The following is a 22,471-nucleotide window of genomic DNA, read 5'->3' as shown; positions in this document are numbered from 1 at the left end:
CATCTCTGGTTGGGAGACCCAAAGATGTCACCTTTCTCTTCCCCAGCTTGACTGCCACAACTGTTTTTCAGGAGGTGCCTGGGAGATCCATGGTTGTTGTTCCTGCCCACGGCAGGGCATTGGAATGAGATGAACTTTAAGGTCCCTTCCAACTCAAATCATTCCATGTCTTATGATTTGAGCAAGCTGCTCCTTGATGGTGAAGAAGCCCATTCCTTGGTGGGGTTAGCCCATAGCCCAAAGAGATGTGAGGGGCTGGAGCCAGGTGGGGGGCAGGCTCTTTTCCCAGGGAATGAGAAATAGGACAAGGGAGATGGCCTCAAGTTGCACAAAGGGAGGTTTAGGTTGGATATTAGGGAAAAATTCTTCAAAGAAAGGGTGGTAAGGCACTGGAACAGGCTGCTCAGGGCTGTGGTGGAGTCCCCATCCCTGTAAATGTTAAAAAAATGTGAGTATGTGACACCTGGGGACATGGGTTAGTGCTGACCTTGACAGTGCTGGGGGGAACAGTTGGACTTGTTGATCTTAGAGAGCATATCCAACCTTAACCACTCCATCTTCCTCTGATTCTAAGACTTTTAAAATGTCTTTAAGCTCCTGTGATTTCATCTTTTAGAAACTCAGCTACTCAGCCAAGAGCCTGCTCAGGGCAGGGCAGGAGCCTGTGACACAGAGCCAGCAGTGAAGCCAGCAGTGAAACCATCAGGGAAGCCACCAAATGGTCAAGGACAAAGCCTGAAGGAGATTTTTGGGTGCTGGAACGAGGCTGTGGGGGTGGAAGGGAGTCTGAGGGGTCATCCTGTCCATCTCCTGGCCTCCAGTCTCATTTGGGCAGCTTCAAACGCCCTCAGCTCTCTGGGCTAGGCTGTCCGACAAGGAAAAATGCAATCTTCTTACATCTACCCTAAAAAAGGCCTTGCCATAATTCCAGCTCCATAGCCAGGACAGTCCCTGACACTGTTTGAGGACTGGGATGTGGTAGGTTTGAGAGCACAGCCCAGCATATCCCAGGATGTCATTTCCTGGCTCAGGCTCCCCAGCTTAGCAAGTGTTTGTCCCTGCTGCAGATCCCAGAGCCTGCTGTGCCAGGGCAGACAGGCCCCAGGGAAGCAGTTAATCCCTGTCCTGAAACAGAGATCATTTCCACCCTGTGCTCCCAGGCACACAGTAAATCCAGCCTGGATTTCCTCTCCCCTGTGTGGGCACATGCTGCTCCTGCCCCAGCACCATCCCAGCACATTCCATCACCACTTCCAAGGAAGGGTTCAGCAGTGGTTCAGAGCAGATCCATGAAAACTCTCTGGCACAATGCCATAACTACCCTGTCCCACTGGACTCGGGTTTATTTCTCCCACCTTGGACTTTCACACTTTGCCGGGAGCTCCTTGATGGAGAGGACTTTGAGCAAGGGTGTGGAGGGACAGGACACAGGGAATGGCTTCCCACTGCTAGAGGGCAGGGATGGATGGGATATTGGGAAGAAATCATTCCCTGGGAGGTGGGCAGGCCCTGGAATAGGCTCTGCAGAGAAACTGTGGCTGCTCCTGCATCTCTACAAGTGTCCAAGGCCAGGCTGGACAGGGTTTGGAGCACCCTGGGATAGTGGAAGGTGTCCCTGCCCATTGCAAGGGATAGGATGAGATGACCTTTAAGTTCCCTTCCCACCCAAAGCATCTTGTGATTCCATGATTCTTTGTCAGCCAGCATCTCCAAGCATGTGGAAATGCCCCCCATCCCTCAGAGCTGTGACCCCTCCTCAGAAGGAGCCTCCCCTACCTATGCCCATGTGAGGGCTGTGCCCGTTGTTCCAGCTGGGCTCTTCCTGCCCTGTGCCAGGGGCTGCTCTCCAGGAAGGTGTCCCATCTGCTCCCTTCCCAAAAACCCCAGGGCTGGGATGCCTTTCCCTCATCCAGCTTGGCCGGAGCAGCACCAGGCTCAGCACATGGGCAGCTGTCAGAGAGGTGGGAAACCAAATCCTTCCTGGGGCCAAAGCAGAGGGATAACACCAGGCTGAGATCATGGCCTGGAATACCCAGAGAGAGGGTCACCACAGCCAGCCACCCTTCCCACCACTGCTGGGCTTTCCACAGGCAACACAACCCCAATCCCAGCAGGAATGCTGCCCTTGAACCCCCAGCTACTGTCACCACTGCACAGGGACACACACAGGGAGCTGCAGGGCACTGGGAGCACCGCACGGCACTGGATCCAAGGTGGGAAAGGCAAAGCCATGGATGGAGCCGGGACCCAGGCAGACCCCAGTGCCAGCAAATGAGTCAGGGGCTGGGATAGGCAGGAGCCCCTGGGGAGGGCTCCTGAGCCGGCCATGCTGCAGGTGGCAGGATTGCAGGTCTCACTCCTCCTTCCAACACTCCCCGCTGTGAAAATGCCTCTGGAATGTGAGCCCAGAAAGCAAACACGCTCCTGGCCAGAGCAGGGGCCGCTGGCCGATAACTGCAGGCCCTTTGTGTCCTTTTTGGGATGGGCACCACTCCAGCCGCACCTGGGGCACCTTGGCAAAGGTGGCAGCAGCGGTGGCACGCTGGGCACGCCCCGGAGAGCTGCCCGCCCCTCACCCGTGTGCTGGGAAGGAGCCGTTCCTCGGGGGCTGCTGGAAGCAGCCTCAAATCACTGCCCCAATAATGGAAAAAAATCGCAGTTTGGGAAAGAGGGCGGGAACCAGTGAGGATTTTCCGGGGGAAGCAGGGCTGTGTTTTTGTGTTCAAGTGAGTCACCAGGCTGAGAAGGGTGGAACAAGCAATACATGGTGTGACTTTTGGGGCTGTCCTGGGCAGGGCAAGGAGCTGAACTCGATGATCCTTGTGGACCCTTTCCAACCCAGGATATTCCATGATTCCATGACTCAGGGGACAGGATGCTCCAGTGTCATGGCACCCCAGGGCAGGGCAAAGCACCCACCCTTTTCCAGACACTTGTGGTCAGTGACTGCTCTCTGTGTCACTGCATCCCTCCTGTGTCCTGTGGGGTGTCCCAGTGCCAGCCCTGGGGCTGCCAAGCCACAGCTGTCCCTGCTGGAGCTGGAGATGCTGGACACAGCTTCCCAAGAGCTGCCACATCCTGAGGCACTTCTGTGCCTCACTTTCCTATCCCTGCACTGGGTGCTCCTCCCTTCCTTCCTTCTTTGCCAGGAGATTGCTGGGAGCCAAGGGTGGAGTTCAACAAAAATAGAGCTTTATTTTGGGACAAGTGCAATCGGAGCTGGGTCCTTCGGCCCCGGCGTGGGGATACAAATGTGGCAACGGCCACCACGGACCCGGCAGCAGTGCCAGGCACACACACCGGGTTGTCCCTTTGCCATGGCGAGCATGTGCTGTGTCACAGCCCAGCAGTGTCCCGTGTCACAGCCCACCACTGTCCTGGAGCGATGGCAGCTGGTCCAGGCTGCTCCCGTGCCCTCGGCTGGGCTCTCACCATCTCTGCCACGGATGCCAGTCTGCAGCGAGCTGGGAGGGGTGGGGACAGCTGTGGGGGCTGAGGGGCGTGGTGGGGACAAGGACAACATCGGCAGCACCACCGGCAGCCCCGTGGGATGGTCACGACACGGTGGGGACGGGGACAGGAGAGGGGACACACCTGCCCTGTCCTGGGCGTTCGGTTCAGCCATGAGAACCAAGTGTACACAGAGAGCCAGGGGCCACTCCAGCCAGCAGAGCTCAGTAGTGACACACACACAGACACACAGCCAGACACACAGACACGTCCGTTTCCCCAGGTGGGACAGCAGCTGGATGCACAGAGCTGTGTATCCAGAGCTGTGTCCAGAGCCATGTCCCTGGGCCCTGTGTGCACACAGGGACATGTGCAGAGCCAGTGCACAGCGGGACCTGCCAGCAGCACACACCTGCACACACACACACACACACACACGGAGCTGTGCACGCCCAGCCTGCACACACCAGCACACCTGTGCCACACAGACACTGTACACACACCTGTGTACGGCCTGGGGCAATGCACAGGTGCCCACAAGCATGAGACCTGGTGGCACACAGAGCCTGTGCACACCAACATGTGCACACCAATGCATGCACATTAACACGTGCGTACCAACACATGAACACAGAGCTGTGCACACCAATGTGTGCAGTGTCATACACATCAACACAGGCATGTCCCACACAGGGCCATGCTCACACCTGCAGAGCCTGTGCATACCCACAAGCACAGAGCTGTGCACAGACCCACTCACACCCAAGAATGTGCAATTCCACACATGTGCACACAGCAGTGCACACATCATGTGTGCACATCAGCACATCCATGTGCACAGTGCTGTGCTCACCAGCACACCTTGATACTGTGCAAAGCAGGGCGCGTACACTCACTTCTGGGCACACCAGAAAACACAACATGCACGCAACCATGCACACTGACACACGTGTGGCACAGACTCACACACACCCTGGCACACACTGCACAGAGTCACATACACTGGCACAGAGTCACACACACTGGCACGCATGTGCACAGTCACACACACTGAGACACACATGCACAGTCACACACACTGGCATGCATGTGCACAGTCACACACACATTGGCACACACGTGCACAGTCACACACCCTGGCACACACACGTGCACAGTCACACACACTGGCACAGACACGTGCACAGTCACACACTGGCACACGTGGGCACAGTCACACACACTGGGACACACGTGCACAGTCACACACACCCTGGCACACACTGCACAGTCACACACACTGGCACACACATGCACAGTCACACACATTGGCACACATGGGCACAGTCACACACACTGAGACACACATGCACAGTCACACACACTGGCATGCATGTGCACAGTCACACACACATTGGCACACACGTGCACAGTCACACACCCTGGCACACACACGTGCACAGTCACACACACTGGCACACACGTGCACAGTCACACACACTGGCACACACACGTGCACAGTCACACACACTGGCACACACTGTGGGCACAGCGCTCCCCCAGAGCCCTCCCGGCCCTGACCCCCCATGGGTCCCTATTCGTGGCGCGGGTGCTGCCACAGCCCGCGCAGGCCCCAGCAGGAGGCCAGGAGCCGGGGCTGGTGGTACAGCACCATCCCCGCCAGCGTCAGCGCCACGCCGGCGTAGCCCAGCGCGCCCAGCCGCGTGCCGAACAGCAGCCACGACAGCAGCAGGTTGCCCACCACGGTGAGGCTGCCCAGGAGGTGCAGCGTGAGGGCAGACGTGAGGGACAGGAGGCAGGAGGTGGCCAGGTTGTAGAGGACGGAGCCCAGGCAGCTGAGCAGGACGCAGCCCCAGAGCGCGGCGTCGGGGCGAAGGACACCCTGCCACGAGGGGCCCAGCTCCAGCGCCACGGCCGCCCCGAACAGCAGCACGAAGCTGGGCAGGGACGTCAGGCCCAGCAGGGACAGCGCATCCAGATGGTCCTCCTGCAGCAGAACACCTGGGGGGACAGGGGAACGGTCAGTGGGACATCCCATGGGAACAGCCACCCACTGCAGGGACACCCAGCACCCACGGGAGACAGAGCAGTAAAGAGATCCCAAATGTCACTGGGAAGGGGAAAATGAAGGGGGGCAGTTCCTTCCATGGGCTGGGGGTGCCCTGGTTTGGGCAGGTCCCAGTTTAGAGGTTCCCTGGTTTGGATGTGTCTCTGTCCAGGAGTCCTTAATTTCTGGGATTCCTTGGTTTAGGGGGTGTCCCACTCTGGGGATGCCCTGATTCCGAGGGTGTCTGCTTTCACGGGTGCCTGTGTTTGGGAGGGTTGGACAGGGCAGCTTTCCCAGCCCGTCTCAGAGCATTTGTCCCCATGTCCCCCCCTCCAGGTCATCTGAGGACAGTGGGGACAGCAGGCACAGCATGGCTGGCTGCAACACACAGACATGCCCTTACCCTCCCCAGGGCCACTGTCCATGTCCCACCAGGGGTGAAAGGGTGACAGGGCAGTGGCACAATGACCAGTGGTGTCCCTTGGGGGGCCACAGCACGCCACTACAGCCATGGAGCCCTTGGGGTGGGCACAGGGCCCCATGCCAGAGCCTGTCCCCACGGTGCCCCGAGTCACAGGCTCGAGAGGAAACGCTCCCTTCCCAGCCAGAACCATCCCAGCTGGCTCCTCACTGCCATGTGCCAAGGACACCATGGCCCCAGTGGCACCGTGGCCACCCTGGGAAGGGGGGACTCGCAGGGGGTCCAGCAGCCCACGGGGATGGGACGGGCTGGGTGACCCTGAGCCAAGCTAGGGCACTTCCACCCCCCATGGCCCAAGGACACCACAGGGACACTAATGGTGTCACCACTGACAAACTAGAGTCATGTCACCTCAGGGCAGGGCCACAAACACTACACAGCCCTGAGAGGGGCAAGGGTGGCTCTGGGGTGATACAAGGGTGGCACCAAGGCCAACAGGGACACCAGGTGGCACCGGGATTGGGGTGAAACTGGGAGCCAGAGTGCCACCACGGTTGGGTGACACTGTGGCCACGGTCAAAGCACAAAGGAGGCATTAGGGTGACACCAGTGATAGGGTGGGGTGGCATTGGGGCTGGGATGACACCAGGGTGCACAGAGGGTGGCAGGACGAGCAGGGAGAACCCCCAGCACCAGGGGTGGCACCGAGGTGACACCAGCACCCGCGCGCCCCAGAGGTGGACATGCAGGACAGGGACAGGTGGCACTTACTCTGCTGGATGGACTTGAGGGCGCGGAGCACGGTGGCGGCCAGGAGGAAGCCGCAGCCGGGCTGGGAGAAGCAGAGCCCGCCGGCGATGCTGCAGGCGGCCCCGGCGCACACCGGCCCCATGGCCCAGAACTGCAGCGGGTGCGGCCGCCGGCCCCCCAGCAGCCCCAGCAGCAGCGTCACCAGCGGCGTGGTGGTGGCCACGGCCTGGGCCACGTCCAGCTGCACGTAGCTCAGGCCCAGGTTGCCCAGGGCCACGCTGGTGCAGAAGGTGAGGCTGAGCAGGTAGATCCTGGCGCGGGGCCGGGGGCCCGGTGCCCGCGCCCAGCCCAGCGGGTACCCCACGGCCACGCCGGACAGCATGTGCAGCGCCGAGAGCAGCAGCGGGTAGCGGAACCCGTGCGCCGCGAAGATCCACTTGTTGAGGCCGGCCATGGTGGTGCCGGTGCCCAGCCAGGCCAGCACGCTCAGGGTCAGCGGCAGCGCCGGCCCCGGCGGCCGCCCCCCGTGCGCCTGCCCCGGGTCGGGCTTCCAGGGCCGCACGGTGCCCGCGCCCGCCGCGCTCATCGCGGCTTCATCGCCCCGTCGCGACCGCGGGCACATGGGCACCGGCTCCGCCGCCTCCGGCCGCCCCTCGCCGCTCTGCCCCGTCCTCCCGGAGCCCCGCGATGGCTGCCGGTGACAGCGGCGCTAGCGCGGTGGTGGCCGCGCTGTCCCCGCTCCCCGCGGCGGCGGCCGCGCTGTCCCCGCTGCCCTGGTGGCGCTGCCCCGGCCGGGGGTGCTGGCGGGGCTCAGCGCCGGGCTGGCGGTGCCATGTGCCGGGAGGCGGTGGCGGCCGCGGCCGGGGCGGGCGGAAAGTTTGGTGATGGCGGGAGCGGAGGGCGGAGGCTCCGCCCTGCGAGGGCAGCGCGTCACTGCCGGGCGGGCGGGGCACGGCGGGCACGGGCACCGGGGCAGCGGGGCACAGCCAGCACCGCCCGCCGGGCACCCGGCCCTCAGCGCCCTCCGCGGCGACAGCGGAGCCGCCTCCAAGCCCCGCCCGGCCCCCGGCCCCATCGCCCCCAACCCCGACCCGCCGCTGTCCCGGGGATTTTGGGGGCCGAGTTAAACGCCCGGGGGAGTCACAGATGTGCAGATTTGGGGGTGCCCCTCGGGCACTGCGGTGCCCGAGCCCTGGGACAGTGGGGGCTCAGTAATCCCCGGGGGGTTACAGAGGAGGCGGATCCAGCTTGCTGGGGATGAACAGCGCTGACGCGGGCTCCCCAGATTTTTGGCCGTCCCAAAAATGCTTTGGACACCCCAAAAACGGCTGCTCCCAGCGGCCGCCTGCCCTATTCCCGAGTGCGACCAGGACCGGAGGAGCTGCTGGTTTTGGTGCTCCTGTCCCACTGCACCTGTAGGACACAGAGCATGGTGTGTGTCCCCTCCTCCTACCCCTGGCAGATTTGGGGTGCTGGCCCACGGAAAGCAGGAGGCAGGGAGCCGGCAGGTCCTGTGCCCACAGTGGGGGTTTCATTGCCATCATCCCCCACCCTCTACCACTCGCTGAGGCGCAGGATGAGGGTCGCCCCATCCGGGGGTCTGTACTCGGCGATACCTGTGGGGAGAGGGACAACAGTCTGGGTGAGACAGCAGCCATGGGGCTGTGGGGCACCCCTGCCACCTCCCCAGGGACCCCCACCCACCACTCACCCATCTGCAGGGGGGTGTTGGGCGCAGACAGGATCTGCCAGTAGTTCCGCTTCTCCTGCCGGGCCTCCAGCCCCAGCACCTGGGTCAGGAAGGGGCCCTGGGGGGTGTCCTGGGTGTGGAACCTGGGAGGGGGGGACAGCGGGATCAGGGGGGCGAGGCTGCGGCCTCGGCACTGCTGGGGGGGCACAGAGCTGCTCCAAGGGAGCTGTGAGCTGGGAACCAGAGTGAGCCCGGAACAGGGCACAGGTGCAGGACACGTGGCCACCACAGCCCCACACACCTGAATTCACGGGGGTCCAGCGCCGCAGCCGCCCGGAGCACGTCCAGGAGGGAGGCGGCGGCAGGCACAGGCACCAGGCGGTCGTAGAGCTGGAGGTCATAGCACCAGGGCAGGGGACACTCCACCACCAGCTGCACCATCTTGTTCCCCGGCACCTCAGGCAGGGGCTCCATGTCCAGGGGTGTCAGCGTGTCTGCGAGAAGCCACCACGGCACTGGTGACACGCAGCCACCCCTGTGGTGACACCAGCGCTGACCCCAATCCCGCTAGCCCAGCTCCTACCTGGCTCCTCCCCGCAGTGCCTGGAGGCGATGTCCAGGTAGGAGTGGCCGTGCAGCACCGGCAGCACCTGGGCCATGGTGGCAGCGGTGCCGAAGGCTTCCAGGTTCTCCAGCAGTGCAGCCATGGCCTGGCCGAACGCCGGCTCCGTCTTGCAGTCGCCTGTGGCCAGGAACACCTGGGACAGGGAGGGATGGAGGTGGTGGGAAGAGGGGGGAGGGTTGGGTATGTGAACACTGCACTGCTGAGCATCACCTGCCCCACAGCAGCTGCATCTGCCGGGGCACCCACATCTGCATCTGCATCCACACCCGCATCTGCACCCACACCCACATCTGCAGACCCACTTCCCCCCATGCCCATTCCCCGTGCCAGCCCAGATGTCCCCTCAGGTGACACCCACCTGCAGGGCCCATGGGGTGCTGTAGATGTTGCCGATGATACCGTCGGGGCCCTGGGCCTTGGCCATGTTCCTGCTGGCCTCGTGTGCAGCCAGCCGGAGCTTGGCTGCCAGCTCGGTCCCCACCAACCTCCTCCGCTCCAGGCAGGTGAAGGCCAGTGCCACCATGGCCTCAGTGTCTGCAGGGACACCCCGGTGTCACCCCGGAGTCACACACCGCCAGGGTGCCACCGCCTGTGCCCACGGGCCCTTACCCACGGTGTTGTCACTGTGCCCGAGCCTTCCGTGGTGCTGGGCCGTGAGGAGCTGCCGGACCACCTGGTCCCGCACCCGCTTGCGGTGCACACACAGTGCCAGCACACCCAGCCCGTACTGGTAGTAACTGGTGACGGGGTGGCCTCGCTGCTGGGAGCCTGGGGACAATGTGTGGTGTCACCAGGGTGAGCCGGTGCCTCACAGCCAGACGTGTAGGTGCCAGGGGGGCACTCACCCCGCAGGGACACCCTCACCTGTCCACTCCTCCTCCAGGTAGTACTTGAGCCATGTCACCAGCGAGCGATGGGGACTGAGTGGGGGACAGGTGGCCTGCAGCCCCAGCAGGTACAGCGCCAGCCGCCCCGTGTGCGGGGGCTCCTCCGTGCTCCTGCAAGGCACGGGTCACCTCCCAGGACACCGCCCGAGGCGTCACCTGTCCCGAGGGGACCCTGGGACACCCACACTTACATGCTGCGCTCAGCGTCCCACCGGGAGCGGCCGTAGCCCTGCAGGCTCCTGCGGGGACAGAGTGTCAGTGCGGGGGACAGGGGCGGCCCCAAAGGCCCGTGGGGACCCCCCGGGCACCCACCTGCCGTAGGGGTGCTGGAAGGCGTCCTGCAGCCGCTCCAGGTAGCGCTGCTCCAGCCGGGGGTGGTGCTCGCGGGCCAGGCGCAGGGCCAGGTACACGGCGGGGTCGGGGTCCCGCGCGGGGTCCCCCGCCAGCCCCAGCAGCCGCGCACTCAGCGCCCGCACGGCGCCCGCCGAGCCCGCCGGGGGCTCTGCCCGGCCCGGGAGAGGCAGAGCAGGTGAGGGGGCCCGAGAGGGCCGAGACCCCCCCAGGCACGGCCCTGCAGCCCCACAGCCCCCCAAAGCTGCGTGGGGCCGCGGTGTGCAGGGACCCCCAGCACCCACCCATCCACACACCCCACACCCTCCGCGTCCCCCCCCAAGTCCCATAACCTCCAGATATCCCACCAAAAAAAGAGGAAGAAACAAGGAGACATGACATGGAGCAGGAGCACAGAGACCCCGAGGGGGTGGCGGAGGGCAGGGGTGACACCTCTGTCCCCAAGGACCCGTGGGGGGGGTGGGCACGGGCTGGCTCCGGGCAGGGAAAGGGGCGGCAGGGGCTGGGTTGGGGGAGCTGAGCCCCGGAGAATTTGTCACCGAGGCGCTGGAGATGGGGATCATCCCCCCAGCCCCGCTCCTCGGGGACCCCCCAAGCTCAGGGCGAGCCCCGGCCCGGAGGGTCCCGGGCAGGTTCGGGGGCCGGGGCCGCACTCACCGCAGCAACGGGCGGGCAGGAGCGCGGGCAGCAGCAGCAGCAGCACGAGCGGCAGCCCCATGGCGGAGCGGGACAGGGGGACACGGGGGTGGCACAGCCCCGCCGGACAGTCGGGAGAGACAGGACGAGCCCGGAGCGGGGACAGCACGGGAAGGTGTGGCGAGAGGCCGTTTCCGCACGCCGGGGCCGAGTCAGCACAAACGGGGCCGAAGTCGGGCTGAGGCACAGCCGAGGGGAGCGGGGGCAGCCCGGGGCAGCCCGGGACAGCCTGGGACACCCTGCCCGGGGCAGCCCGGGACAGCCTGACCGGGACACCCTGCCCGGGGCAGCCCGACCCGAGCTGCCGCTGCTCGGGGCAGAGCCGGCGGCCACAGCCCAAAAATAGACAGGGCTGAAACCCGGCCAAACCCGGCCCCTGGAAAGAATCGCCATGCTCGCCTCCAAGAACGATTTAATTGAGAAAGCGGAGATCGATCAGCCGCGCCCGGCAGCCGCGGGACGGGCGGGGAGGGGCACGAACCCCCCAAACATCCCTAAAGCCAGGGGTGAGGGGATCCTGAGCCCCGCGAGGTGGAACTCCCCCCGCCGGGGAGGACGTAGAGTCCTGAGCCAGGAGGGGACCCCGGGGCCGCGGCTGGGCTCAGGTCCCGCCAGCCCGGGGACACCCGAGCACGGGGGCGGGCCTGGGGAGCCCCTGCCACAGAGACCCCCCGTGCCCGGGTGTTCGCCAAACACCCGCCCTGCTGTGGGCCCCCAGGCCGCTGCCTGCGGTCGGTGCTGCGGCATCAGGGACCACAGGAGGGCAGCGGGACCCGCAGGCCCGGGCAGGGACCCGCGGCCGCCATCCCGGGGTGTGACCGGCCCCCGAACCCAGGCCATGCTCGCCGGTCTTGCCTCGCTATATCCCAGTATGCTCCGCGCCATCACTGCCTCGCTATATCCCAGCGTGCTCTGCGCCACCCCTGCCTCGCTATATCCCGGCGTGCTCAGTGCCACCACTGCCTCATTGTGTCCCGGCATGCCCTGCGCAGCCCCGCCTCGGTACATCCCGGCATGCCCCGCGCTACTAGGCAGAGGTATATCCCGACGTGCTTCGCGCCTCCCTGCCTCGCTATATCCCGGCATGCCCCACAGGGCACCGCAATATCCCAGTGCGCTCTGCGCCTCAGGACCCCTCCTGCTAGGGCTCTGGGCTGCCCGCGGCGCGCCTGACTGAGCCGCCGGTGCCGCCTGCCCCGGCCCGCCCGCCCGTTTTGCCCTCTTTGCTCTCGGTGCCCGCTTTGCTCTCGGTGCTCACGCCGTTCTCGGTGCCCGCGCGGGGCCGCTCCGGTGTGCGCAGGCCCGGCGGCGGGCGCAGGCCAGCCGCGGGCAGCGTGGGGTCCTGCGTGGCTCAGGGCACGTGGCGGCGGCGGCGGCGGCGCTGGGGCCATGGGCGGGCTGGAGAAGAAGAAGGTACCGGGCCCTTCTCGCTCTCCGTTCCGCCGCGGGCTCGTCGCCCGGTGCCTCCCCGGGCCGTTCCTCCCTCCCCTCTCCGTGCCCCCCGGTGCCGGCCCGTGCCTGCTCCCCCGGTGCCGGTGCCGCCTCTCCGGCCGCGCCGTGCCCCTGCAGCCCTCCCTGGCGGCGGTGCTCGCTCCCTCTCCCGGTGCCCGGTTCCGCTCCTGCCCCCGGGCTGGCCATGCCCGGTGCCCCCTGCCAGCCCCCCATGCCCTGGTTCCCGTCCCTCCTCCCTCTCCGCTCCCGGGGGTCCCGGTGGCCCCGGGCTGGTTGCGGGGGTCCCCTCCACAGCCCCAAGCTCCCCCAACGCTCCCGTCTCTTCCCAGTACGAGCGCGGAGCCGCCACCAACTACATCACCCGGAACCGAGCACGGAAGAAGCTGCAGCTGAGCCTGCCCGACTTCAGGTGCGGCCGGACCCGGGACCCCGCGGCCCTTGCGGTGCCCCCCGCACCCCTAACCCCCTTCCTGCGAACGCTTCGGTGCCCTGAGCTCCCCCGGTGCCACCCAGGGCAGCGAGGGGCGAAGGAGCCGGCGGTGGGTGCGAGGGTGGCCTCGGGACCACCCGAACCGCGGGATCCCCGGAGCCCCTGAGCCCTCCCCCAGGCACCCCTGAAGTCCCCCGGGACAGCCTCAGCACCCCCGCACCCCCCGCTGCCCGTCCCCAGCATCCCCATGGGCCCCCCGACCCCCCAGCCCTCCTGTGCTGTGCCCATCCAGGCCCCAGCAATCGCCCCTCAGCCCCCTGGGACCCCCGGGAGAGCAGAGGAGGGACCCCCGAGATCTGTGCTGGGCTCTGGGGTGGCCGTGGGAATCCCCGAGCTCCTCCCTGAGGAGTGGCCCTTGGACTGGCCCTGTCCCCTCCCCTGTCCCTCGGGGCCCTGCAGCTGCCCTGGGTTCAGGCTGCCGAGTTTGGGGCTCCCCCTCCACGGGAGGGGCCTGGGCTGGCCCAGGGGACACAGGGCAGCCGTGGCCCCCCTGTCCCAGCACTGTCCCCATCCCCAGGCGCCTCTGCATCCTCAAGGGGATTTACCCCCACGAGCCCAAGCACAAGAAGAAGGTGAACAAGGGCTCCACCGCCCCCAGGACCTTCTACCTGCTCAAAGACATCAAATTCCTGCTCCATGAGCCCATTGTCAACAAATTCCGGGAGTACAAGGTGAGTGTCCCCCCCGAGGGGCCCCCCCGGGGCCTGTCCTGGCCCACAGAGCCCCCACGTCCCCCTGTCCTCCCAGGTGTTTGTCAGGAAGCTGCGCAAGGCCTACGGGAAGAGCGAATGGGGCACTGTGGAGAGGCTGAAGGACAACAAACCCACCTACAAACTCGACCACATCGTCAAGGAGAGGTGAGGCAGCCCTGGCTGAGCCACCTGCAGCATCCAGCCCTGGGGCCAGCACAGCAGAGACCTGGAGCTGCTGGAGCCAGTGCAGAGGAGGCCATGGAGATGTTCCAAGGGCTGGAGCCAGGCTGGGAGAGCTGGGGGTGCTCACCTGGAGAGGAGAAGGCTCCAGGGAGAGCTCAGAGCTCCTTGCAGGGCCTAAAGGGGCTCCAGGAGAGCTGCAGAGGGACTGGGGACAAGGGATGGAGGGACAGGACAAGGGGCAATGGCTCCCACTGCCAGAGGGCAGGGCTGGATGGGATATTGGGAATCAGGAATTGTTCCCTGGCAGGGTGGGCAGGCCCTGGCACAGGTGCCCAGAGCAGCTGGGGCTGCCCCTGGATCCCTGGCAGGGCCCAAGGCCAGGCTGGACACTGGGGCTGGGAGCAGCCTGGGACAGTGGGAGGTGTCCCTGCCATGGCAGGGGTGGCACTGGATGGGCTTTAGGGTCCCTTCCCACCCAAACCATCCTGGGATTCTCTGATCGTTCACCACATCCATTCCTCTCTGGGAATCTACCTCAGTGTGCAATTTCTGGAGTTGTTGGTGGAGTTTTGTGTTTCTGGGCTGGAGAAGAAAGAATGAGAGAGCAGGGAATGCCCAGCCATCCTGGGTGGCTCCAGGAGAACACGGGGAGCTCCCATGCTCTTCCTGTGGGGTGCTTTTCTCAGAGGGCTGGTGGAGGGTTAATGCTGCTGAGGCTCTGGTGAGTTTGGTGACCATGAGCAAGGAGGGCACACAGGAGGGAGGAAACCCCATAACCATTCCTAAATGAGGCCGTTCATCACTCTCTGTGTGCTCTGCTGGGATGTGCAGGTGGATGCTCCACAGTTCGCATTCCTTCCTCAGCCGGGGTCTCCCCCAGCCCCAGCAGCCTCTGCAGGACTCTGGGGCTGGCTGTGACCCCCGTGTTCCCCCCCGGGCACAGGTACCCCACGTTTGTGGACGCCCTGCGGGACCTGGACGATGCCCTGTCCATGTGCTTCCTGTTCTCCACCTTCCCCCGCACGGGCAAGTGCCACGTGCAGACCGTGCAGCTGTGCCGGCGCCTGGCCGTGGAGTTCCAGAACTTCATCATCGCCTCCCGCTCCCTGCGCAAGGTGGGACTGGGGGACACTCAGCCCTGCCTGGGGACACTCAGCCCTGCCTGGGGACACCGTGGGGTCGGGGCAGGGATCTACTGGGGTGTCAGGTCACACATCCCACCAGGGGATCAGGGCAGGGATCCCACTGGGATGCTGGGGCAGGGATATTGTGATGGTGTTCACAGGGCTCTTAGTATGAGGGAACAGACAAGGATCTGACTCCATGTTTCAGAAGGCTTGATTGATTATTTTATGATATATATTATATTAAAACTATACTAAAATAATAGAAGAAAGGATTTCATCAGAAGGCTAGCTAAGAATAGAAAAGAAATTACGACAAAGGTTTGTGACTGACTGAGACACTCCAAACAGCTGGACTGTGATTGGCCATTAATTAGAGACAACCACATGAGACCAATCACAGATGCACCTGCTGCATTCCACAGCAGCAGATAACCATTGTTTACATTTTGTTCCTGAGGCCTCTCAGCTTCTCAGGAGAAAAAATCCTAAGGAAAGGATTTTTCATAAAACATGTCTGTGACAGGATCCCACTGCGGGGTCAGGGCAGGGATCCCACTGGATTATCAGGTCACACATCCCACTGGGATCTGAAGAACCTCCTGCCAGGGTCAGGATGACAGTGACAGGGACACAGCAGCATTCCTCCCACTGAGCCTGTGCTCTGTCCTGCCAGGTGTTCCTCTCCATCAAGGGCATTTACTACCAGGCAGAGGTGCTGGGGCAGCCCATCACCTGGATCACCCCCTACGCCTTTGCCCACGACGTGAGTACCTGGGGAGAGCCTGGGGGATCACCCTGGGTCCTTGGGATCACCAAGGGGAGAGGGACTGTCCCGTGGCACATGGGACACAGACCATGGGGCCTGGCTGCAGAGGCACATGGGGACACAGCCACCTGTCACCCCGGGATCCCTGGGGCTGCCGGTGCCAGTCTCCCCAGTCATTCATGTGTCCCCAATCATTAATGTGCTCCTTTATCAGCCATTAAAGATTAACCTGTGGGAACAAGGCTGGTGGAGCAAGGGAAGTGATGAGTCAGATCATCCCTGCAGCCTCCTCAAAGGGCTTGTGCTGTGTCCCCCAGGTAGCAGGGCATGGGGATGTCCCTGCTGTGCTGGGACAGCTTCCCCTGAGCCTTGGCAGGAGCTCACAGGCACAGCAGGGCCCTCTCCATTCCCACTCAGGATTTCCAGGCTGAGCAAAGTTTGGTTTAGGTTTTGTGGTTTTATGGTTCTGAATCATAGAACCCTGGAATGTTTTCAGTTGAAAAGAACCTTAAAGCCCATCCCATTCCACCCCTGCCATGGACAAGGACACCTTCCACTATCCCATGATGCTCCAAGCCCCATTCAGCCTGGCCTTGGGCACTGCCAGGGATCCAGGGGCAGCCCCAGCTGCTCTGGGCACCCTGTGCCAGGGCCTGCCCACCCTGCCAGGAACAGTTCCTTCCCATTATCCCATCCATCCCTGCCCTCTGGCAGTGGGAAGCCATTGCCTCTTGCCATACCCTGCACTCTTCACCTTGAAGAGTTGGAGTGCCTGGACCAAACCCCAAGGTCCCTATCCATGGTGGGATAAAGTGTTCCATGTATCTAGGCGTGGAGGGGTGGCAGCAGGACCCTGGGGGAAGCCTGCAGAGTTCTCCCTGGCAGGGTCTGGTGGTGGCTGTGTCATCTCTGCATTTGGGGCATGTTTAGGTTGGTTTTCAAGGAAAAGCTCTTCCTCCAGAGGGTGCTGGCACTGCCCAGGCTCCCCAGGGAATGGGCACAGCCCCGAGGCTGCCAGAGCTCCAGGAGCCTTTGGGCAGCACTGCCAGGGATGGACAGGGTGGGATTGTTGGGGGTCTTGGACAGGACCTGGATGATCCCTGTGAGTCCCTTCCTAAATGGGGATATTGTGTGATCCTTGACACTGTGTGTGGGATGGGCCCCTGTGTAGGGGGGTCCTTTATCCCTGTGTCCCATCCTGTGTCTGGCAGCACCCCACAGACGTGGATTACCGGGTCATGGCCACCTTCACCGAGTTCTACACCACCCTCCTGGGCTTCGTCAACTTCCGCCTCTACCAGTCCCTGAACCTGCTGTACCCCCCCAAGGTGAGGCCACCCTGGGGTCACTGTGTCCCACCCTGGGGTGGTGGCAACTGGATTGGTGGGGAGGGAGGGTGGAAATGAGAGATTTTTTCGGTTATCTGTGTTTGGGAGCTGCCTCCTCACCCGTTTTCCTCCCCAGATCGACAGCCAGGCTGAGGATGAGCTGAAGCCTGCAGAGGGCAAGGAGTACGCCATGGATTCAGAGAGCCACCTGGAGGTGAGGGACACTGCTGGCACTGTGACCTGTGGGGACACTGTGTGGCCTTCATGTCCTGCCCATAGCCCTCCTGGCGTGGCATCGAAGGACAGAGCCAGATCCCCGCAGGGTGGAGGGGGCTGATCCCAAACTCCCTGTTCCTGTAGGGCAGAGCTGGGCTCGGCTTTGGGCACCACTGGCCTCCCCCTGCATGGCCAGGGACCCCCCAGAGTCCCATGCTGGGGATGGTGCCTGGAGGAGGCTGAATTCTGTCCAGGCCCTGGCTCTTCCAGCCTCTTGCTCTGAGAAATCCCCTTCCCCCGTGGGGCTGCCCCTGTTCCCACCCCCTGGAGGTGACTCCGTGTCCTCTCCCTGCAGAGGCTCTCAGCTCTGAGCGCCAGCCTGGCCCGGGCAGTGGCTCCAACCCACGAGGATGAGGTGGAGATGGATGAATTCCCAGTGGAGGGGGTAAGACCCTGGTGGGGGGCTCATCCCTGGTCTTGGGGGATCCTGTGCTGTGCCCAGGCTGGCAGCTTGGGGGCAGCTCCTGAGACCCCTCTTGGCTAAGGGGGCCTTGGCAAGGGCTGTGTGTGGGGAGGAGGCTGAGGGCTTTGCTCTGAGCAGGAGACAGCAGAGCTGATGGACGCCAAGAAGAAGGAGCAGGAGGCTCTGGAGAAGCACAAGAAGCTCTTTGAGGGGCTGCGCTTCTTCCTCAACAGGGAGGTGCCCCGGGAGCCGCTGGCCTTCGTCATCCGGTGCGTGCTGGGCAGCCCTGGCCTCCCCCTCTGGCAGGACTCTTGGGGCCAGCCACCCGATGTCCTGTGGGTGAGGTGACCCTGAGGGTCCCACCCGCCTGTCTGACTCCTCGGTGGCATTGCCCACAGGTGCTTTGGCGGCCAGGTGTCCTGGGACAAGTCCCTGTGCATCGGTGCCACCTACGACGCCACCGACCCGTCCATCACCCACCACATCATCGACCGGCCCCGCCTGGACAAGCAGGTGGTTGGCAGGTGAGCGGGGCAGGGGGGCCCTGCCCAGAGCAGCCATCCCAGAGCTGTCCCACGGGCTCCAGAGCCTCAGGTGGAACCCCTCTGCCCTACCCAGGTACTACCTGCAGCCCCAGTGGGTTTTTGACTCGGTAAACGCCAAGCTGTGCCTGCCTGTGGCCGATTATTTCCCTGGGGTCCTGCTGCCCCCGCACCTCTCGCCCTTCGTGACGGAGAAGGAGGGTGACTACGTCCCTCCCGAGAAGCTGAAGCTGCTGGCCCTGCAGAGGGGAGAGAATCCAGGTGCTGGAAGTCCCCAGAGGAGTTTGGGAGCTGGGCTGTGCCTGCTCTGGAGCATCCCAAGGGTAATGATGGTGTCTCTTTGTAGAGGAAGAGAGTGAAGAGGAGGAGGAGGAAGAGGAGGAAGAGGAAGGTGACAATGACAAAGAAGAGGAAGAGGAAGATGAGTCTGAGAAAGAAGAGGAGATGAAACTACAGAAGATGGAAGAGCAGAAGATGGAAGAGCAGAAGACTCAGAGCACGCAGAGCAACAAGGTGGGAGCCCATGGAGGCAGCCCCAGTGTCACTGTCCCTGCTGAGGGGTGTCCCTGTCCTGGGACCACTGGGATACTCAGTCATGGAATGGTTTGGGTTGGGAGGGGCCTTAAAGCTCATCTTGTTCCAGCCTCTGCCGTGGGCAGGGGCACCTCCCCCTGTCCCAGGTTGCTCCAAGCCCCGTCCAGCCCAGTCTGGAACACTCCCAGGGGTGCTCCTGGCCCCACACTCACAAGCTGCAGCTGCCAGCCCTGTCAGGGCTGGGCTGTGAGCGCTGTGGCTCTCCCTGGCCCGCAGTGGAAGGGCTGGAAATGCCTGTCCCTGTGGAAGGAGGGGGTTCCCGGTATCCTGAGCTCCCTGGCTCCCCACAGGTGCTCCCTGTGAAGGTGACAGCGGGGAAGGTGCGGCTGGAGGACAAGCAGCGCCTGGAGCAGGAGCAGCAGAATGAGGAGAAGCGCTTGGCCATCATGATGATGAAGAAGAGGGAGAAGTACCTCTACAAGAAGATCATGTTCGGGAAGAAGCGCAAAATCCGCGAGGTACGGAGGCTGGGCCCTCACCTGCATCCTGGGGCGGGCTCTTCCCAAACCCACTCATTCCTTCCGCTCCTCCCTGTCCCTGGTGAAGGTGTTGAGGTCCCTGCCAGTGTCCCCAGGCTGCCCAGGTGGGCAGAGCTCCCTGTGTCCCCTCTCTATATCCCAGCCCTGATCCCGGTGCCGTGGGGCCCATCCTCCACGTGCAGCTGGAGCTTGGGTGGGTCTGAGGGCTTGCAGCCCCGGTCCTGCTCTGACTGAGGGTCTTGGGGGTCTCTCCCCAGGCCAACAAACTGGCTGAGAAGAGGAAAGCCCACGATGCAGCCCTCAAGGAGCAGAAGAAGAAGAACAAGAAGGCACGACAAGCGTGACGGGGCCGGGGGCTCCTGGATGGTTTTCCACTGTTGCCTTTGGGTGGAAAGCCCTTGGCTTTGCTCCTGGGGCAGAAATGCTGTGTTTGAAACATTTCCCATCTGTAAATCCACCTGCTGCTCTGCCTTTGCCCCGCTCCCCTCTGCGGAGTTGGTGTTACAAGGACTGTCCTCTCCCTGCTGATGCCACCTCTGCGTGAGGAAGAGGAGGCCAAGGAGAGCTCTGGGATTGTTCCGTGTGAATTTGCACAGCCCTGGCTGCTGGAGCCTGGCCCCCAGAGCTCCCCAGGGCAGAGGAGTGTGGAGCCCAGAGCCCACTGCTTCCCAGTGTCCACACAGAAAACCATATTCCTCTGTATTTTTATTTTTAATTAAAGAAGGTGATGCTTTTCTGGTGGTGTTTGTTTGCTCCTTCTGCCTGGGTGTGGGGGAGGCCACTCAGGGGCTGATGTGGAGATCCATGGCTGGTGCCAGGGTTGCTGATCCTGCTGGATGTGTTCCTGGCACCAGCAGTTATCTGTCAGTCCTGGGTTTTCCCCCAAAAACACCTTGGAGACACCACAGCTGGGGACAAGATGTCTCATGGGGTTTATGGGGCCCACCTTTGTCCCCAAATGTGGTGAATGCTCTGTCTCACTCTGAAGAATTTTTGGAGGACACCCCTGTGTGCTGTGGGAACACAGGATCTGGAGAGAGACACCCCTGGAAGGGAGTGAGCTCAGACAGAACAGCTGGGAATATCCAGACTTTATAGTTTCTTTTCTTAAATATTTTTTCCTTTTTTTTCTTTTTTTTTTTAATTTTCGATTTTATTTAAGTGTTTTTTTCTTTTTACTGTTTCCATTCTCTCCCTTTGTTTTCCATTTTTTTCTTTTTCATTTTTTTCTTTTTCCTTTTATTTTTATTCCTTTTTATTTTTTTCTTTTTCATTTTTTTCTTTTTCCTTTTATTTTTATTCCTTTTTATTTTTTTATTTTTCCCCTTCACTTGTTCCACTGCTTTGTTTCCCCTCCCCCTTTTTTTTACTTCCTTCCCCCTTTTTTTCCTTAATATATTTTTTTTCCATTTGAGAGGGTTGGGAGGCTTTTTCCTTTGTTTTCATGGTTTTCTCCTTGCTTTCCCCTCTCCCAGGAGGAGCAGGATCGACCCCTGGGGCACCCCCAGGGCCAGGGCTCCCCTCAGAGCAGGAGACCCCAAACGGGGCCTCAAACCCCGGGAGCTCCTGGCCCAAACAAACAAACCCCAGCCCTAAACAAACCAACCCCGACCCCAAACAAACCAACCTCAGTTCCAAACAAACCAACCCCAGTTCCAAACAAACCTCAGCTCCCAAAACCCCGACCCCAAACAAGCAATCCCCGGGCCCAGGCCTTGCTCCCAGGCCAGGCTGAGGGCCTGGGCCGGCCGGGCAGGGCCGGTGCCGGTGGGCACAGACCGGTCCGGCCACCCGGGGCCTCCCCAGCCCATAAAGGCTGTGTCCAGCCAAGTGTGACCCCTCAGCATTGTCACCCTCAGCCTCCTCACCCAGTCCCTCAGGATCCACGGCTCTGGCCATCACGGCTTTCTGTGAGTGCTGCTTTGTACCCCCAAATCCAGGGGGGGACAGGGACAGGGGTGGGTGTGAGGTGGTGGAGCCCTCCTGGTCACCCCCCTGTGGGACATGGTGGATGTGGGGATTGGGGGTTGCAGCTTCCCGCTCGCTCACATCCATCCCCAGGCTGTCAGCATTCCATGGCTGTGCTGCTACATACCGGCAGCTGCAGCTCTCTTTTGGCTGCCAACCCTTTACAACCCATTCCCCAGAAAATGGGAAACCTGGAAATACTTGAAGGGGGAAACCTGGTATCCTTTTGTGACCCATCCCAAAAAAGAGGGAGAAACCTGGAATTGGGAGAGGTGCCCTACAAAGGAAGGCTGGGACAACTCATTGCTCCCACACCACCAGTTTCACAGCAAATCCTGTGACTGTGATCACTGGTCTTCATCCCTCCTCTTGCAATGATGATGATGAAAACTGAGGTGTTTTGGCTTTTCCTGATCCCAGAGGGTTGTGCAGTTTACCCCTGGTGTGGGAACTGATGAGGCCAGGCAGGATAGGGCAGCTGCCAGGGATGAGGCAAGAGCTGCCAGCTCACTGCAAGGTGATGTCCACAAATCCTTTAGGGACAAGCTCTGAACCCCAAAGACCTCCAACAGGGATGGTGAGTCCCAGGCATGGCCAAGGGGATCACCCCTTGCTTGAGGCCCCAATGCTGACACCACCCCCTTTAGTGACAGAGACTAAGGCAGCAGGAAGAGCCAGGGCTGCATCCAGGAGCACAAGAGCCCCTTTTTCACCCTGCCACATGCAGGGTGATGGAGCAGCGACAGGGCTGAGCCCTCCTGTTGTGGCCACCTCTGGGCACCCAGTCAGCTGCTGTGACAAGAGGAGCGTGGAAAGGCTGGTGGCACCGTGGTTGTCCCACAGCCGTCACACCAAGGTTGGAGATGCTGGAATATTGCTGTCACTAAGGCCATAAATCCATGGAAACATAGTGGGAGGGAGGAAAGAGGGCGGGGAAGCTGCGGGAGATGAAGAGGAGCCGATGGTGCGTGGCCAGGGTGCCCCGGGGAGCAGGCAGCTGGGCCGGGGTGCAGGAGCTCCCCAAACCCCGGTGAGCTCCGGCTGCGGGAGGTGGCGGCCAGGCCAGGAGCCGTCCTGTGGGGCAGGGAGGAGGAGGAGGAGGACGGTGGCTGGCGAGAGGTGGGTGCGGCCGCCCAGGGCCAGCCATGGTCACCCAGGGCTGTGGGGCCACGCAGGGCTGGTGGCAGGGAGCCGAGGGGCCGGCAGTGGGGCCCGCGGGGACAATGTCTCCGTTGAGGCCGCGGTCACAGATGG

General features: G+C 62.7%; 3 protein-coding genes across 3 annotated transcripts; 1 reads left to right on the top strand and 2 right to left on the bottom strand.

The window, feature by feature from the left end:
* Nucleotides 1-3,170: 3,170 nt before the first annotated feature.
* Nucleotides 3,171-7,582, bottom strand: SLC35E4 (solute carrier family 35 member E4). The gene is made up of 2 exons (XM_071445780.1): nucleotides 6,690-7,582; nucleotides 3,171-5,451 (listed from the first exon to the last, which is right to left on the bottom strand). The coding sequence occupies exons 1-2, from the start codon at nucleotides 7,288-7,290 to the stop codon at nucleotides 5,024-5,026; spliced, it is 1,029 nt and encodes a 342-aa protein (XP_071301881.1). The 5' UTR covers nucleotides 7,291-7,582; the 3' UTR covers nucleotides 3,171-5,023.
* Nucleotides 7,583-7,772: 190 nt separating this feature from the next.
* On the bottom strand, nucleotides 7,773-12,061 carry TCN2 (transcobalamin 2). Its single transcript, XM_071445779.1, has 10 exons — nucleotides 10,879-12,061; nucleotides 10,183-10,372; nucleotides 10,062-10,109; nucleotides 9,848-9,981; nucleotides 9,593-9,751; nucleotides 9,342-9,517; nucleotides 8,942-9,116; nucleotides 8,660-8,852; nucleotides 8,380-8,501; nucleotides 7,773-8,284 (listed from the first exon to the last, which is right to left on the bottom strand). The coding sequence occupies exons 1-10, from the start codon at nucleotides 10,937-10,939 to the stop codon at nucleotides 8,223-8,225; spliced, it is 1,320 nt and encodes a 439-aa protein (XP_071301880.1). The 5' UTR covers nucleotides 10,940-12,061; the 3' UTR covers nucleotides 7,773-8,222.
* Nucleotides 12,062-12,183: 122 nt separating this feature from the next.
* PES1 (pescadillo ribosomal biogenesis factor 1) lies at nucleotides 12,184-19,984 on the top strand. The gene is made up of 15 exons (XM_071445778.1): nucleotides 12,184-12,330; nucleotides 12,699-12,778; nucleotides 13,377-13,530; nucleotides 13,607-13,716; nucleotides 14,678-14,849; nucleotides 15,535-15,624; nucleotides 16,839-16,955; nucleotides 17,092-17,169; nucleotides 17,527-17,616; nucleotides 17,773-17,903; nucleotides 18,033-18,158; nucleotides 18,253-18,437; nucleotides 18,523-18,689; nucleotides 19,061-19,228; nucleotides 19,507-19,984. Exons 1-15 carry the CDS (start codon nucleotides 12,307-12,309, stop codon nucleotides 19,591-19,593), a joined length of 1,779 nt encoding a protein of 592 aa, XP_071301879.1. The 5' UTR covers nucleotides 12,184-12,306; the 3' UTR covers nucleotides 19,594-19,984.
* Nucleotides 19,985-22,471: the final 2,487 nt, after the last annotated feature.

The sequence above is a fragment of the Agelaius tricolor genome, unplaced genomic scaffold (assembly GCF_023055355.1).
Source record: "Agelaius tricolor isolate 1412-34295 unplaced genomic scaffold, bAgeTri1.0.p SCAF_20, whole genome shotgun sequence".
Lineage (NCBI taxonomy): Eukaryota > Metazoa > Chordata > Aves > Passeriformes > Icteridae > Agelaius > Agelaius tricolor.
Note: the sequence above shows the minus strand (reverse complement) of the source record. Positions and strands in the feature narration are given on the sequence as shown.